This window comes from Perognathus longimembris, chromosome 1, assembly GCF_023159225.1.
Source record: "Perognathus longimembris pacificus isolate PPM17 chromosome 1, ASM2315922v1, whole genome shotgun sequence".
Classification (NCBI taxonomy): domain Eukaryota; kingdom Metazoa; phylum Chordata; class Mammalia; order Rodentia; family Heteromyidae; genus Perognathus; species Perognathus longimembris.
This window is the reverse complement of record NC_063161.1, coordinates 130636696-130654809: the sequence shown is the minus strand read 5'-3', so window position 1 is coordinate 130654809 and position 18114 is coordinate 130636696. Positions and strand designations below refer to the sequence as shown.

At 47.7% G+C, this 18114-nt stretch overlaps 2 protein-coding genes across 5 annotated transcripts; one reads left to right on the top strand and one right to left on the bottom strand.

Annotated features, from left to right (window-relative positions):
• Positions 1-116: 116 nt before the first annotated feature.
• Positions 117-14448, top strand: Gba2 (glucosylceramidase beta 2). The gene is made up of 17 exons (XM_048330984.1): positions 117-745; positions 6342-6433; positions 6633-6748; positions 9552-9770; positions 10279-10518; positions 10731-10833; positions 10995-11148; positions 11236-11361; positions 11551-11723; positions 11956-12060; positions 12269-12376; positions 12477-12628; positions 12725-12831; positions 12972-13114; positions 13440-13555; positions 13640-13831; positions 14073-14448. The coding sequence occupies exons 1-17, from the start codon at positions 408-410 to the stop codon at positions 14343-14345; spliced, it is 2757 nt and encodes a 918-aa protein (XP_048186941.1). The 5' UTR covers positions 117-407; the 3' UTR covers positions 14346-14448.
• Positions 14449-14465: 17 nt separating this feature from the next.
• On the bottom strand, positions 14466-18080 carry Creb3 (cAMP responsive element binding protein 3). 4 transcript variants are annotated; one of them, XM_048331202.1, is made up of 10 exons: positions 17884-18080; positions 17623-17784; positions 17376-17535; positions 17231-17298; positions 17024-17113; positions 16365-16471; positions 16197-16265; positions 15325-15409; positions 15146-15230; positions 14466-15051 (listed from the first exon to the last, which is right to left on the bottom strand). In XM_048331202.1, exons 2-10 carry the CDS (start codon positions 17782-17784, stop codon positions 14717-14719), a joined length of 1161 nt encoding a protein of 386 aa, XP_048187159.1. In that variant the 5' UTR covers positions 17884-18080; the 3' UTR covers positions 14466-14716. The 4 variants fall into 4 exon arrangements, with proteins under 4 accessions (XP_048187159.1, XP_048187296.1, XP_048187246.1 ...); XM_048331339.1 differs by having other exon boundaries at positions 17712-17784; XM_048331289.1 differs by having other exon boundaries at positions 17962-17978.
• Between the last annotated feature and the right edge of the window lie 34 nt (positions 18081-18114).

The window sequence follows — 18114 nt, the reverse complement described above, 5'->3', positions numbered from 1 at the left end:
GACCCGTCCCGGGGGCGGGGCCTCGCGCGGCGGGCCAGGGGGCGGGGCTTTGAGGACAGGTCCCGTGGCTCCTCCCCTCTCCGCGGGGCCGGTCGGCCCGAGGCCCGGCTTGCTAATCGCCAAGGCCCAATGACGACAAGGCCCAACCCTTCCCGCCCAGGCTCTGGGGACACTACCGTGGAGGAGCCGCGGGAGGCTTCATTGCTTTCGTCGTCTCCGCTGCAGCTAGAATTCCCCGCCTCTCCCGAGAACCCAGCTCACCTCATCTTGTCCCGGCGCCTGGCCCTCTGGGACGGCACCTAAGTACAACTGGTGCCCGTATTTGGATTCGATTGGCGAGATACTTTGTTTCAGAGGGCTGGGGACCCGGGGCCATTGAGGTCGCGGGGACCCAGGAATCTTCGAACATGGGAACTGGCATCCCAGCCTCAGAGCAGAGCAACTGTGCCAAAGGAGATCCACAGGTTTATTATTCTGAAGAGGAAACCACAGACACTGAGGCTGTGGAGGTTACAGACTGTGAGAATCCTGAGGACCGTCGACCCCAACATGAGCCAGGGTACTGCAATCCAGAAGACTCCGGGCAGCTGATGGCCTCCTATGAGGGCAAAGCTAGAGGCTACCAAGTGCCTCCCTTTGGCTGGCGCATCTGCTTGGCTCACGAGTTTGCAGAGAAAAGGAAACCCTTTCAAGCAAGGGACATCTCCTTAAGCAACCTGATAAAGCATTTGGGCATGGGCTTGAGGTAAGTAGATCCTATTGCCTGGAATACTGTGGGCTTCACCTTGTTCCTGTTCAGGTCTTCCTCAAGACTGTGGGATAGGGGGTAGGAACACAGGTGGGCTCCCAGTCCCAGCATTTGTTAAGCCTGTAGTTTTGGAGGATGAGACCAAGTCGTGTCTCTTTGCAAGCTGTGTCTTCCTACTATCTTGTCTCTTCAGTAGGAAAGGGTAGGAACATTTGATCCTGCAGCAAGCCTTTCCCCTTAAGGCTTCCTCCCATGTACTACCTCTTTCTGAAAACTGCCCTTTGGGATCAGCTCTACTTTGTGGTAAGGTTGGAAAAGACAGTCTGACAGCAGTGGTAATGGCACAGTGTTTTATTGTAGAGAGGGAACTTCCTAACCCCAAATTTCCCTGAGCAGCCAAGGCATCCATTCTCAGTAACCTTCCCCCCCCCCCCCCCAAGTCCTGGGGCTTGGACTCAGGGCCTGAGCACTGTCCCTGGCTTTTTGCTCAAGGCTAGCACTCTACCTCTTGAGCCACAGCACCACTTCTGGCTTTTTCTGTTTATGTGGTGCTGAGAATCAAACCCAGGGCTTCATGCATGCTAGACAAGCACTCCAGCGCTAAGCCACATTCCCAGCCCTGTTTCTTTCCTCAAGCATTAGCTCCAGGAGTAGGCTAGAGCCTGCCTGTTGTCAACCCTAAGAAGAAGGTGATGAAAGGTGCACTCTATTCTTTTTTTTTGTGTGTGTGGGGGGGGGAAGTCCTAGGGCTTGAAATCAGAGACTGGGCACTGCCTCTGAGCTTCTTTTGCTCAAGCACTTCTTTTGCACTCTACCACTTGAGCTACAGGGCCACTTTGGCTTTTTCTGTTTATATGGTCTTGAGGAATCCAATTCAGGGCTTCATGCAAGCTCGGCAAATACTCTACCACTTAGCCACACTCTCAACCCAGATACACTCTATTCTGAGAAAGACACATCTTAACATTAAAAGCAAAGATGGTGGCACTGGTGTCTCATGCATGTAATCCTAGCTACTCAAGAGGCTGAGATCTGAGGATTGTGGTTTGGAGCCAGCCTGGGCAGGAAAGTATGTGAGACTCATCTCCAATTAACCATCAGGAAACCAGAAGTGGAACTGTGGCTCAACGTGGTAGAATGCTAGCCTTGAGGGAAAAAGCTCAGGCACAGTCTCCAGGCCCTGAGTTCAAGCCCCACAACCAACCAAAAAAAAAATATATAGCAAAGATGAAGTTGGAAAAGAGTATGCACCTATAGTTCTGGCTACTCAAGAGGTTGAGGCAGGAGGATTGCTTGAGCCCAAGGGTTCAGAGCCAATCTCAACAACATTAGACCCTGTCTCAAAACAACAAAGGGGAGAGGGCTTAGAGATATAACTCAGTGGTAGACACATGCATTCTCTCACTGAACTACATTGCATGCCCCCAATGATGACTTCTGACCAACGAGGCACTGCCAAAGATTCCACAAAGTTCTTGGTAATAGTTTTCCAGATCCTGCCCTTTCTTCTCCCCAGCCCTACAGAAACCCACAGGGTTTATCTTGGACTATAGAACCCACTGGATTCCTATTGAATTTATAGACTAGTGATGAAGAGGTATACCTATTAACAGGAACAGGTGGAATGAGGACAGAAGACATCACCCTGATGTCATCCTGAGTCAGTCCACACATAAACACAGAGCTGGGGAGGGAGGCATAAAAATTGGGAAACGTCCTGACAGTTTCTATAGGAGTAAACCCTTCACTTCCCCAGTCAGTGCTGTGGGATGTGTTGGGAAAGCCATTTAGCTAATCCCAGCCCAGGACAGTGGGAGGGGCCTAGTGCTTCCTGGACATTTGACTTCTTTGCCTACTGCCTGAGGGTGGCCTAAGAGGTTACTTCTGAAAAGGACACAGTCCAACTCTGATCCCAAAAGCCTTGGGTCAAAATGGGTTGTAGTATCTTAAGAGAAGCACAGTGGGTTGTATGTAATGCGCACAAAATCAAGCAGGTCTCCTAACCTCTTAGCCCCTAAACATGAGCTGAGTCACAAAGGCCTGAAGCTTTGCTCAACCCTGGACCCTGGCTCCCCATACCAGGATAGAGTAGCAGTCATTGACAAAGAGCTTTTGGAATGGGATGAAGTCCTGCACTGAGGAGGAGGCAGAGTAAGACAAGACAAAAAGAAAGAATTCAGAACGTAATTCTTGAGTTGGTGTTGAAAAGATGGAGACAGCCAAATAATAGGTCAGGAATAGCCAGCTGCTAAACTACGGGATAGAGAGTACTACTAAGAGCAAGCTGAACTGGAGTCACTCTGATCAGCAAAACAGTCCTCCAGGCTTCCACTTGGTAAGAGCTCATATTTTTTTATTGCTCTGGATTCAGCCAGAGTTCACTTATTGTTTGTTTTATGCCAGAGAGTTCTTTGTTTCATTTGGTTTTTAAGGAAAATTTCCAAGTTTTATTTTGAAGTCTGAGGTAAACAAGAGCAAGGAATGAGGGTGGGCATCAGTAGCTCACACCTGTCATCCTAGCTACTCAGGAGGCTGAGATTTTCAGGATTGTGGTTCAAAGCCAGCCTGGGCAGGAAAGTCTGTGGGGCTTTTATCTCCAATTAACTACCAAAAAGCTATAAGTGGAGCTGTGGTGTAAGTGATAGAGTGCCACCCTTGTACAAAAAAGCTCAGGGACAGTGCCTGAGCCCCAGGAACAGCACACACACACACACACACATACACACACACAAGTAAGGAAAACCATATGATCAGTTGACTGACCATATTATCAGAGTACAGAGGGCTTCAATGCAGAAAGAGTGGATACACTTGATCCTTGGTAACTGCAGGAATCTGACTTCAAAGAGACCACCGTTAAGGAAACATTGCACGTGCTCAGGATGTAGAATGCAGTGCCAAATTGTGGAGATTTGATTCCATTTTCCTTAATGCTACTTAACTTCTGCTAAAGACATCTTCTTTCCAACAAATCCGAAAATTTCACTTTATAACTTCAACTAAGCACTTGCCAGAATGTCCTTTGTTCTGCTTGTCTTCATATCGTGTATTGCTTCTCCCTAGGTGCCCTAATCCAGGCTGCACCTTCTTTTCCTCCACCAATCCTTTCTGGCTTCTAGTATCAAAGTCCGGCTTCCTCTTAAACTGGCAGAGAGAACTTTCTGTCTACCACCCATCATCTCACCCTTTGCCTTCCTGGCCTGTCTCCCATCTGTAGAATGTTTTGTCTCTGCTCTTGAATCACTTTTCTCCTCCCCTTGTTCCACTTTGTCTTCCATTGCTCTGATGTCCTAGTGGTTGTACATTCGTTTGTAAATTAAGCAAGTATTTATGGACTGTAGATCACATGGCCTGTACTCAGAGCTAAGGGTAACATTCAACTAGTCTTTGTCACTATCCCTTTCCCCAAGAAACTTAAAAATTGGTCAAACTCACATGAGGAACACTGAAATAGCAAGGAAGTGACTGGTTAGGAATTGAGATAATGTACTTACAATAGTCATACCTGTCACTAGCGTTCTACTTTATAGTTTTCTTATCTATCATATCATTTGATCTTTCAGCCATTCCAGTAAGATAGGGCAGGAGGAATCCCCATTTTGTAGATGAGGAAACAGAGACTCAATCATAGAATTACTATACTCAATTACTTGGGTAGAAGTGATGTGACTGAACACTGGAAATAAAGTAAGCAGGGAGGAGAGAAGTGGGAAAGAAAGAGTCGGGCCAGGCAGGGCTTGCTTAGTGACCCATCCTGAGTAAGAATTTGTAGGGATACATTAGAAGGCAGGATAGAGTAGATGTCCTAGACTTGGAAATGGAATCATTTACCTATTGGGAACAGCCCCAACCTATTGGATACAGGGTAGAGAGGGAGGTGAGAATGGGAAGATGTTAGGATTTTCAGAAGATTTTGCTCTTTATGAAAGAAAAAAAAATCTAAAAGCTTATAATTTAAGTGCTAAACTAGGGAGAGGAGGAAACAAAAGACTTAAGAGGAAGTCACCTAAACTATAAAACATTAGTTCTCTTGGAGTGAGATGATTTTTTTTCTTCTTCCTGATATAGTCTCCAAATTTTCACCTTTCACAATCAGGAAGAAAAATAGTAATTTTAAGAAGAAGAAAGCTCCTATGTACATCCGGTCATATAAAATAATATTTATCGAAATGAACTCCAGGAAATGGAAACAAGAGGTTTTTTCTTTGTTGCTGTTTTTGTTTTCTTTTCTTTTTGTCTTATTTGTTCCTTTATATGTCTTTGGGAGCAAAAGGGGGGGCACAGAAATGGATAGACAAAGAGTAAACAAATGCAGCAGTGGTACTTACTAGATACTATGTTGAAAATGAACTATACAACTTGTGGGTGGGGATGGGAAGGAAAAACTGGGAGAGAGCAAGGGAAGGCGTGACATTGTCCAAAAAGAAATGTACTCTTTACCTTTCTTATATAACTGTAACCCCTCTGTGCATCACCTGTATAACAACAGTGAAAAAATTAAAAAACAAAACAAAAAACTCAAAGGTTCTTGAATTAAAAAGAAGAAGAACAACAACAACAACAAGAAATCTGTTACCTGAGCAGTGAAGGCTGGTTTGGGAGGTAGAGGGTAGGCATGGAAGATATAGGCCAGGAAAGTATAATTGGTCCTTTTTACACCTCAGACTAAAACTCTTGAGGTCTAAGCCAAAGCAGTGGTAGTAGAAAGTAAGGATCAGAAAGTCCCTTCTGAGGAGAATAAGGAGGAAAAACAGAGGCAGTCCTATACTGGGAGCAATAAGAGCAACTGGGAGGGTGAAGGGACTTTGAACTGTAGAGTAATCACAATGGGGAGAGGCCAGACTCTAGGATCCTAGTTACTTGGGAGGTGGAAATTTGGATGGTCGCTCTTCAAGACAGGTCTGGGCAAAAAGTTCTGATACTCCCATCTTAACTAGTGGCTATGGCATATGCCTGTCACCCTGGCTATGTGGGAAAATCGCAGATGAGGTCACTGTCCAAGCTGGCCTGGCCATAAAGCAAGACCCTATCACAAAAACAACCAACACAAAAAGGGTTAGTGACATGGCTTGAGTTGTAGAGCCTAGCAAACATGAAGGCCTGAATTCAAACTTTAGTACTGAAAAAAAAAAAAGGAGGGCTGGGGATATGGCCTAGTGGTAAGAGTGCCTGCCTCATATACATGAGGCCCTGGGTTCGATTCCCCAGCACCACATATATAGAAAATGGCCAGAAGTGGCGCTGTGGCTCAAGTGGCAGAGTGCTAGCCTTGAGCAAAAAGAAGCCAGGGACAGTGCTCAGGCCCAGAGTCCAAGCCCCAGGACTGGCCAAAAAAAAAAAGGAATTGAGGCTTGAAAGCCAAGATGGTGAGTCCATACTACATTTTGTTTCCAAGATAAGCTCTCCAACACATGATCCTTCTGCATCCACCTCCCAAGTGCTTTTATTACCAGTGTTCACCACAATACTTGACATCCCTGGAACATTTAGTGGGCAGGGATGAGGGGGTAGATGTTGAGAAAGAGAGATGACTACAGCCTGTGAGGAACTGCTCACTCACCACTTTTCACTCACACAATTGTTTGCTCCACAGGTACTTGAAGTGGTGGTACCGGAAGACCCAAGTGGAAAAGAAAAAACCTTTCATCGACATGATCAATTCTGTACCCCTAAGACAGATCTATGGTGAGCTATATCCTCTATAGGAGGGTCCAGCCCCCAGGGCGGACTCAGAGTTAGGCACAAATAGTTACACAGTTACAGTTTCTGTAAACTGGATTGCTCCATTTCCTTGGTTTTTGGTGAAACAAATCTTTAAAAAGTGAAAAAAAATGGATTTGCTTTTCTCTCCCCAAACCTCACTGACCATCCTGATTTTCTCTAGGTTGTCCCTTGGGCGGCATTGGGGGAGGCACAATCACCCGTGGCTGGAGAGGCCAGTTCTGTCGTTGGCAACTTAACCCTGGACTGTACCAGCACCAGACAGTCATCGCTGACCAAGTAAGTGCTAGAAAGTAGAGGAGAAATCCAGGCCTGGTTTGTCTATGGCTAGAGTAAGATAAGATAGATAGATATGGCAACTGTACACTATTACACTATATATATATGTCTATATATATAGTATAATTCAATAAATGCTTTCATATGCTTTTTGTGTGTCTAGCCCTCTGCTATTATATATAATAGGATTAAGACACACAGAGCCCATGTTTCTTAAGAGCGAACAGTTCTGTCATTGTGTAGTAAATGCCTCCTGCCTAACTCTGTTATCTAAAGACCTACCACAGAGGTCATTAACTGGGTGAAAGTATACTGACAGGACCAGGAAAGGGAAAATAAAACCAAAGTCATGGGGAAAACAAAGGTCATGGAGTTAAAAAAAAAATGTATCCCTCCTTGCCCTTGACTTGCAAACTTTAGCCAAGGGTCAGTTCCTATGTTAGGGACCATTTCTTTGGAGAACTTTCTTCTTAGAGTCCAAAAAGTCTCTCCTGTCTCAGGCTTAGATCTATAGACTACCTTTTTACTATTCTTTTAATTTTGGTGGCACTGTGGTTTGAACTCGGGTCCTTCAGCTTGTTGTTAAGCCACCACATGCCTAGTCCTTTTTTAGCATTAGCTATTTTTCAGATAGGGTCTTCTTTATGCCCAGGGCCAGTCTTGGACTGTAGTCCTCCTTCCTACATACACCCCCTCTTGGCTGGAAATAGATGGTTACTACCACACCTGGCTTGTTTGTTGAAATATAGTCTGACTAACTTTTCGGGGGGCCAGCCCTTGATCCTCCTGATCTCTGCCTCCCAGATGACTGGGACTATAGACATGTATTACCACGTCTGTCCCTTCTCTTTTCTGAAGCTTCAATTTTTTTTTTCCTTCTGTTCCTATATCACATCTGGGTCTTAAGCTGAGTATGTGACCTGCCTTTTATTATACCTGTTACTGACCTCCTCTTCCATCTTACCTGCCGAGTGTCTATCTGAGGGATGCTTCCAGCTTTCAGCTCATCTTCAAAGGAAAAACGACTCGCAGATGTTAAGTCCTACTAATGATGCTGTCCTTCCCAATTCAGGATTACTGGCTCTTCCCAGATCTCTAAGATCTCTTCTGTCTCATCCCTTAGGTATTCCAAAGGGAATGCCTTCCAAATCATGACTCTGCCATTAATTATTTCATGCTCAATATGTCTAGGCACTGTGATAAGCTTGTGGTATATTTAATATTAAAAACAGTTCTACAAATACTCATAGTACTCATACTACCACAATACTCATTTTACAGATAAGGAAACTTAATCCCTAGAGAGTATTAGTAACATCCTCAAGGTCACGTGGTTGGTAAAAGAAAAGGTTGGAAATCATAACCATTTCTCTCTATGGGAAAAGGCCTAGGGTCTTAACCACTATATATGGCTCCAAGAATGCAAAATGTCATTGTATGGCTCTGTGTGGTGGCCCAAATCTATAACCTGGGAAGTTGAGGCAGCAGAAACTCAAGTTCAAGGTCAGCCCCAAATACAGCAAGATCCTCTCCCCAACAACAATAGGAAATGGAGGAAGGAATTACATACAATAAAAACAACAGACATAAAATAGCAAACATAGTTTGAACCAAGGAAAGAGATATTAATTCCTAATAGCTGCTACTCTCTAAGACCATACATTTAACTGGAGAAAAGGAGTGTGAGGCCAGATCAGCGCCAAATTGCGAAGAAGATATCCTGAAAAAAGACAATGTTATAGAGGCTTGGCTCATTTCACACACCTGCCACCTCTGCAGAGCCCCTCTTCAATAAACTAGAAAGTAGCCTTAAAAGTAGCCAAGAGGGCTGGGGATATAGCCTAGTGGCAAGAGTGCCTGCCTCGGATACACGAGGCCCTAGGTTCTATTCCCCAGCACCACATATACAGAAAACGGCCAGAAGCGGCGCTGTGGCTCAGGTGGCAGAGTGCTAGCCTTGAGCGGGAAGAAGCCAGGGACAGTGCTCAGGCCCTGAGTCCAAGGCCCAGGACTGGCCAAAAAAAAAAAAAAAAAAAGTAGCCAAGAGTCAATCAGGGAAACAGAATGGCAACATAATCTGATATAATACTCCAAATGCTAGAATAACAGGGTAGGGGGATACTGGAATGACTCATGCTAGAAAAAATATCACTTTGGGACTGGGATGTAGTTTGGTGGCAAAGCACAAGTGCAATGTCATATTTGGTCAAGTGGTAGAGTGCCTGGCTAGGGGGTCCTGAATCATCCCCTCATACAGAGAGAGAGGGGGAGATAGAGAAAAGAGGGAGAAGGGAGAGGAAGGGAGAGAGAGAAGATTCTGCTACCCAGATAAAGGACAAATCCAGTGTAATGACTCCCACCTGCAATCCTAGCTACTTAGGAGGTAGAAATCAGGGGACTGCAGTTAAGGCTATACCAGATATTTTAATTAGTGAGATCAAGTCTCATTCACAAAGTCCTGGAGGCCCTGCTTAGTAGAAGGATCATGGTTTGAGGGTGTAGCTCAAGTGGTAGAGCACTTGCTTAGTAAATGCAAGGTTGAGTTCAAACCCAAAGAATGAAAAAAAGCAGAGAAGGATTACGGCACTGAGACCATAGCAGTGAGGGGAAATGCAGCCTGGCAGCTAAGTTGAGATGACAGGACTTGTGTGAGCTTGAAGGAAGGCCGGGTGGATAACACGAGACTGGAGGTTTATGTTGCCAATCACAATCTCTACAAAGGGAGGAGCCGCTTTGAAGGGATAGAGGCTGGTGTGTATGCCTGTGGATTACTTGCTCCAGCCTGTCTGCCCTCTTGATCAAGTTCACAGTGTGTTTGCGTCGGGAGGGACAGACCGTGTACCAGCAAGTTCTGTCCCTGGAGCGCCCAAGTGTCCTGCGCAGCTGGAACTGGGGACTGTGTGGACACTTTGCTTTCTACCATGCCCTATATCCCCGAGCCTGGACTGTTTATCAGCTTCCTGGTCAGAATGTCACCCTCACCTGCCGTCAGATCACACCCATCTTGCCCCATGACTATCAGGTGAGGCACCTCTTTCAGTGTTTGCTCTATTGTCTTCCCTCTCCCAGATCCACCTCTGCCCCAAATTTCATGAATCTGTTCAAGGGAGGTGTTAGTGCCACTAATATCATGCTTTCTAGGATCGCTGTCTAATTAAATCTAGTCTTCCACATCCTCTGGTCTGGGGACATAGGAGACACATATTGAGGAGTATTTGAGTCAGGTCCTCAGTGTCTAGGACTGATCTTGGAGAGTGGGATCAAGAGAGACTACCTCTCGGGGCTGGGGATATAGCCTAGTGGCAAGAGTGCCTGCCTCGGATACACGAGGCCCCTAGGTTCGATTCCCCAGCACCACATATACAGAAAACTGCCAGAAGCGGCGCTGTGGCTCAAGTGGCAGAGTGCTAGCCTTGAGCAGGAAGAAGCCAGGGACAGTGCTCAGGCCCTGAGTCCAAGGCCCAGGACTGGCCAAAAAAAAAAAGAGAGGCTACCTCTGGGACCATCTGAGTCCAATCTTTCGCCCCCAGGACAGCAGCCTGCCTGTAGGAGTCTTTGTGTGGGATGTAGAAAATGAAGGTGATGAAGCTCTGGATGTGTCCATTATGTTCTCCATGCGGAATGGACTGGGGGGTGGAGATGATGCCCCAGGTGGTTTGTGGAATGAACCCTTCTGTCTGGAGCGGGATGGAGAGACAGTAAAGGGACTGCTGCTACATCATCCAACTCGGCCAAATCCCTACACCATGGCTGTGGCTGCACGACTCACGGTAATGGAAGCGCCTGTCCCTCGGAGTCCTAACCTCTGCCTAACCCAAAACTCTCCCATGACCCCATCATAGGCCCTTCACTTCATTAAACTCCTGAGTGCCCCCTCATTACAGCCCTTCGGCATCTAGAATTTGGAGGGAATGGTAAAAGGAGCTAGTCTGGGAAGCTAGTCTGAATTCAGTGTACTTCACAGTCTTTGATCCCTTAACAGGCAGATACCACGGTAACCCACATCACGGCCTTTGACCCTGACGGCACTGGGCAGCAGGTGTGGCAGGACCTACTTGAGGATGGACAGCTGGACTCCCCTGCTGGTGATGGGGGGTCTGACTGGGAGTTGTTGGGAAAAAAAGGTTGTCCCTGTCTAAGGACCAGGGGTGGGAGACTTGGTCACACATAGGCCATTTCTCTAGTTAGGGATCTCTAGTCCTGGGACAGGGTCAAGTGCCTGTGCTTATTCCTCTGTGCTTCTCAGGCCAAAGCACCCCCTCACCAAAAGGAGCTGGTATCGCTGGGGCTGTCTGTGTTTCCAGCAAGGTACTACCTCGAGGTCAATGCTGCCTGGAATTTTCACTGGCTTGGGACATGCCCAAGATTGTGTTTGGAGCTAGGGGGCAAGTCCACTGCAGGTGAGGGGACCGAGGAAGTACAGGGGTCCAAGGTTTTGAGGCTCTGACCTGAAGAAAGTATTTTCAGCCCCTCTTGCCCTCTTGCAGATGGTACACAAGGTTCTTTGGCCAAGATGGTGATGCAGCCCCTGCAATTAGCCACTATGCCCTCTGCTGTTATCCAGACTGGGAAGACAAGATCTCAGCTTGGCAAAGCCCAGTATTGCATGACAGGTGCTATGGAATTCTTGTCCTTCGTCCTGGGCACTCATTCCCAAGGAGACTCTGATCCACTGTTTATCAAGTCATTAGGGCTGGGCTGGGATTTCACTTGGTGTTCTCCATTCCACTGAACCCCAGAATCCTTTCTATCTTGGGAGGTCTACACTCACAAAGGTCCATTCATTCCTCCTGACTCCATAGATCCTTGCCTGCCTGGTACAAATCTGCACTATTCAATGAATTGTACTTCCTGGCCGATGGCGGCACAGTATGGCTGGAAGTCCCTGAGGACTCCCTACCAGAGGATCTGGGAGGAAGCATGGATCAGCTTCGCCCCATCCTGCAGAACTATGGTCGATTTGGCTATCTTGAGGGTACGGGCTTCTGGTAGGCTGGGGGGGAGAGGCGGGTGGAAGGCCATACCCCTGAAACTAGTAAGTGTCCTACTACTAGACAAGATGAAAGATTTGCTTACCCCAGGGTACTGGTGGGATGAGGGGGCAAGTGGCGACTGTGGGCTGGTGACAGCGCCCTACCTTCAACTTTGGGGAAGAGCTATGAAGAGGAAGCTGGAATCTGGCAACAGCATCTCTTTCATTCTTCCAGGCCAGGAATATCGCATGTACAACACATATGATGTCCACTTTTATGCTTCTTTTGCCCTCACCATGCTCTGGCCCAAACTCGAGCTCAGCCTACAGTATGACATGGGTGAGATTAACATTTGTATTACTCTGCCCTCTTAAGCTCTCCTGCCCCTGAATCTTTGTGGCCCTAAGATTATGTCTACTTTCCTTTCCCAGACACCTGCACTGCATCTCTCTCTCTCTCTCTCACACACACACACAGAGCTCTGCCCTACCCCAAGCCCGCCCAGTCCCTGCCTTACTCCACCCACTTCTGTTGTCTGCTCCCTCAGCTCTGGCAACCCTCGGGGAGGACTTGACACGGCGACGGTACCTGATGAGTGGAGTAATGGCACCTGTGAAAAGAAGGAATGTCATCCCTCATGACATCGGGGACCCAGGTAAAGGTCTCTCTACCCCAAGGTCAGCTTTCTTGTCAACTTTGGCACCCTGTACCCTGTCTACCAATGTGAATGAACCAGGTACCTTCCCTTCTTACAGATGATGAGCCCTGGCTCCGAGTCAATGCGTACTTGATTCATGATACTGCTGACTGGAAGGACCTGAACCTGAAGTTTGTGCTGCAGGTTTATCGGGACTATTACCTGACGGGTGATCAAGACTTCCTGAAGGACATGTGGCCTGTGTGTCTAGTAAGTATGCAATGTTCCAGGGCATGACCTGTGTCTGAGGAGGATCCCATTGGCTATTCTTAGTACCCAGGTCTTGGTGTCTCTGTCCCTCTCTAGGCTGTAATGGAGTCTGAAATGCAGTTTGACAAGGACCATGATGGACTCATTGAGAATGGAGGCTATGCAGACCAGACCTATGATGGATGGGTTGCCACTGGTCCCAGGTAAGGGGTGTTGGGATTTCCAGGAGGTCTGAGGTGGATACTAAGGGAAGGTAGTACTCAAAAGAATGACTGTGGCCTGTTAGATGGCATGAGAGTGGCTAGAGCTTCCTTCTGACCTCTAAACTCCCATCCCTAATCAGTGCTTACTGTGGAGGGCTGTGGCTGGCAGCTGTGGCTGTGATGGTCCAGATGGCCATTCTGTGTGGCGCACAAGATGTCCGGGATAAGTTTTCTTCCATCCTTAGCAGAGGCCAGGAAGCCTATGAGAGACTACTATGGAATGGTAAGTTGGTAAACTCTGAGGAATGTGTGTGTGTGTGCATGCGCACACGCATGCGCCAGTCCTAGAGCTTGAACTCAGGTCACGGGCACTGTCCCTCAGCTTCTTTTGCTCAAGGCTTCTGGCTTTTTAGGAGGGGGTAGTTTATTGGAGGTAATAGTCTCAGGGACTTTCCTACCTAGGCTAGCTTTGAACCACAGTCCTCAGATCTCATCCCCCTGAGTAGCTCAGATTATAGGCATGAGCCACCAGCACCCAGTTCTGAGAAGTAAAGCAGCTTAATGTATAGGGACACAATGAGCCTTACTTTCACCTTCCTCTACTCCAGGCCGCTATTACAACTATGATAGCAGCTCTCAGCCTCAGTCTCGTAGCATCATGTCTGACCAATGTGCTGGACAGTGGTTCCTGAGAGCCTGTGGCCTAGGAGAAGGGGATACTGAGGTGAGGAACCAGAAAGGTGAGTATCCCCCCCAAAGGTTGGAAGTATAAGGGAATACAACTCTGCCTTTGCCCTTGTTCCTTCAGGTATTTCCTATTCCACATGTGGTCCGGGCTCTCCAAACCATCTTTGAGCTCAATGTCCAGGCCTTTGCAGGGGGAGCCATGGGAGCTGTGAATGGGATGCAGCCTCATGGTGTCCCTGATAGATCCAGTGTGCAGTCTGATGAAGTCTGGGTGGGTGTGGTCTATGGATTGGCAGCCACCATGATCCAAGAGGTAATGTACTTCCCAGAAACCTTCCTCAGCCACCAGACTTCTTCAGTGCCATCTTATCCACCCATAAAACCTTATCCCTTTTCCTGGTATGCATTCTACCTCCTCCAAGTTTCTGTCTATAGTTAAGTTTATACCTTCCACCAGCTAGGAGCTCCCTGAGAGCAAAGACCTTACTATGTCTATCTGTCCATTTGAAGTAGTGATGCTTACTCCTGTATCTGACCTCCATCTCTCCCCACAGGGCCTGACTTGGGAGGGCTTCCAGACAGCTGAAGGCTGCTACCGCACTGTGTGGGAGCGCCTGGGCTTGGCTTTCCAGACTCCAGAGGCATATTGCCAGCAGCGAGTCTTCCGCTCACTGGCCTACATGCGGCCACTGAGCATCTGGGCCATGCAGCTGGCCTTGCAACAGCAGCAGCAGAAAAAGGTTGGAAGGCCAATAGTTGAACAGAGCAAGGGACTGAGCCCAAGGCCTAAATGTGGACCAAAGGGAGCCTTGGCAAACCAAGAGTGAACCTGATATTTCCCTTTACCCCCCCAAACTCCTGCAGCCCTGAGCCTCTAGGACAATCATGCCTCTTCCCTTCGCCCACCCGACTGTGCCAGTAAAGAGGGGCTGAGGATGATCCAGGAATCAAAATCACTTATTTATTTCTTTCCCTACTCCTTCCCTCAGTGCATGAAATGTTCAATCATTTGATTTACCCAGGTCCGTTCATATAGACACACAAGTACAAATAAAAAATCCACAAAGCCAGTAACAAGTGTGGTGTGTTTTGAGCCCTCAGGTGTCCTAGCAGCATAGACTAGCCTAGCCTTCTTCCCCCACTCATTGAACACAGATGGAGTCCGCCAGGCTCTGGTTGATTCCTCATATCTTTATATCTAACCTGAATATCTACCCTGCAAGATGACTGATGAGGGGCTGTTGGTAGGGAGCCATTCACCCTTTCTTGTGACATTTGCCTGCAGGAGAAGAATGTGACCTGGCCAGGGGGATTCTGAGATGAGGTCAGGTTGTGGCCACTGCAGGAGAGGCACAGCTTGAGGAGCTTCAGGCACGTGGTACTGTAGGCAGAGGTTGCCGGGGGCCTGGAACATATCATCTGAGCTGTGTAGCAATTGGCTTGTGCTGCCCTTTGGTACCTCTGACTGCAGGGCAGGCATCTCCAGTTGGTAATGGTCTTCACTGGGGAGGGAACGCAGTTGACGGGACAACACTGAGGAGACAAGAATTGTTGTCAGGAGACAATTGGGAAATAGCCTAGGCCTCTCCCCTAGCCCATACCTTAAAGATATCCTTAAATCTCTTACCAGCAATCTCAGCCGGCAGGCTCCCCCTTGTGTCAGAAGAGTACATAGCAGGAACAAAGAGGAGGCAGAAGGAGAATAGTAGGACCTAGAGTACAAAAAAAAGAGATGAAGAAAGGTTCTAGATTATACCCTGTCCTGATGACCTAAAAAGGGATCTATCCTCCCATTACCATTCTCACCAAGACACAACTGCTGGTACTGCTGGTTTTATTTGATATCTCAATCACCATGGCTTGGAGTTTCCTCAACTGATCTAGGAGGGACCTAAAGAAAGGGACAGTGGTAAGCCTCCACTCCCCAGCCTGGCATCCTGAACCACAATGAAACCCCCATGTTAATGCCACCAGCTCCATCAGTGCATGGGATTCTGTCTCTTCCTATTTCTGCAAATGGTTACTTTTCACTGTGGACAAAATACTTGAAGTTACTCATTAAAACAAAACATAAAGGGCTGGGAATATGGCCAAGTGATAGAGTCCTTGCCTCACATACATGAAGCCCTGGGTTCGATTCCTCAGCACCACATATATAGAAAAAGCCAGAGGTGGTGCTGTGGCTCAAGTGGTAGAGTGCTAACCTTGAGCAAAAAGAAGCCAGGGACAGTGCTCAGGCCCTGAGTCCAAGCCCCAGGACTGGCAAAAATAAAAAGATAAAGTTCTCTACCCTGTCTTAAACTCCTTTGTAAATACCTTCAATAGTTCTCCAATGCTTGATCACCTATGCACAAACTCACCAGGCACTATATTTCTGGCGCAACTCATCTTGTGTTAGATTTCCAGCCAAGTCCAACTATTATGTCCTCTAACTCAAATGTTTTCCTCACCCAACATCCTAACTGCTCTTACCCTGCCTACATGAGGTCTTTCTTTATTCCCCTTTCTCTTTCTTGGTACTAAACATTTAGCTATTTGTAAACATATTCCCCATTACTATGAACTTCTTGGAATCACAGACCCAGTAAAAGCCAAGTACCAGACCTTACATTTGAAGCTACCCACGCAGAATACAAGTGTAGGGCAGGGGAAAGGGGAAGATATGGAAGGCTGCTTACAGATTCTGTTCCTCTAGACGCTGTACTTTGTTCTGTAGCTCCTGATTTTGGGCTGTGTATTTCAAAACCCTGAAGGACAGATAACCGGGATAAAGGGATATGGCCTGTATCCTCCCTTCGAAAACTTAATGCTTCCAACTAGTTCTTTGTTCATTCTCGCTTTCATACCTGCTCTCTAAACCCCCCACATACACCTTCTTCTTCCTGCGACTCTCTTGAGCAGACCTCTTGTTTCGAATCTTCCTCCGTACCCGTTTTAGAATTTGTTCCTCCATCTGAGAGAAAATAGATAGAAAGGGATATCAGGACATTGGACCAAGCAATCAGAAGGTGACTTGATTTTAATCTTCCCAATGCAGAAATTCCTTCTATAGCTTCCCTGTTCACAAGACACTCAAGGGGCTGGGAATGTGGCTTAGCGGTAGAGTGCTTGCTTAGCATGCATGAAGCACTGGGTTCAATTCCTCAGTACCACATAAACAAAATGCCAGAAGTGGCTGTGGCTCAAGCAGTAGAGGGCTAGCCTTGAGCAAAAGGGGCTCACAGACAGTGCTCAGGCCCTGAGTTCAAGCCCCAGAACTGGGGAAAAAAAAAGAGAGAGAGAGAGAAAGAAAAGAAAAAGACACTCAGCTTCTATTTGAGTGCTTCCAAGGACAAGGTGTTTAACACACGTAAGCCAAACTAGCATCCTGGCCTACCCAGTTTCCTATTAGCAACAAATTTGGTAAATTTCCCAAACTAGATCCTTTTACAAGTAACTGACATGACATGAACCTACTTGGGGCTCAACCTCCCTCCAGCCTTTGTTCCACCAAAGAAAGCCTTACCTTAGTGAGAGGAAGTGTCCCAGGCAGAATGAGCCCCTCCTTCTCCAAAAGGCTTTTCTCCTCCTCAGTCAGCATCAGCCCAGCAATTTCCTGGGGGTGGTGGGGAAGTGAGCAGTAGAGTTGCACCCGATGTCAGAGAGGAATGGGGATTTCTGGCTCCACCCATGTCATGTGGGGATGAATAATCCTGATGACCAAATCAAGTACCTGCTCTGCTGGCTCCTCTACATGCTGTGGCATCGTCCAGGCCTCCTCCTTTCCGCACCTCCCACTGTCTGCAAAAGGGAAAGTAGGGCTAGTCAGGCCCATCAACCATGTCCTTCTGCAAAATTTTCACTTATTTCAGACTTACCTAGATCTATGGAGACATGTTCCTGTGGGAGGGAATAGGTATGATCGTGGTGGACAGGAGAAGAGTCGGAAGAGTTGAGAACGTCCGAAGATGTTTGGGGGCTCAGCAGGCAATTCAGCAAATCCTCTACCTCCCAGTCGCTCAGTGCCTGCACAGAGTTCTAACAAATTCACAGGCCTTGATTCATCTCTCTGTCCCTTCAATCTCACCAATCGGGAGAGTTTCCCCACTAGGAATGCCCACCCACCTCAAAAGGTGACAGCTCCCAGTCCCGCGAAGCCTCCACAGCCTCATCGGGCGAAGCCTCCACGGCCTCATCGGGCACAGCCCACAAACCTCCGCTTTCCTCCAGCAGGAAGCCCAGCAGGTCCTGGTCATCAGATTCCAATGTCATCTCCATTTGGGACATCTATGGAAATGATGAGCAGAAATGCGTTCAACCCTTCACACGGGTCAGCCTCCAACTCCCAGGCACGACCCTCGGTCTAAGTGTCGATCTCCCCGCCACTTCTCGGTTCCCTCTTCGGGGGGGCTAGGGAAGCTTGCCCGGTTGGGGGCCTAGCCGAGGTTCTGTAGCCAGAGCCACCTCCCAGCTCGGGTTCTTCTCAGCCTCCAGCACAACAGAAGTGACGTATCCGGCCCCGTGGCATTTTGGGACTTGTAGTTCGCCCAACTCCGGAAGTGGCCTTGGAGCCTTTGGCGCCACGTCCCGGGAACTATGCAAATGACGGGGATGTCC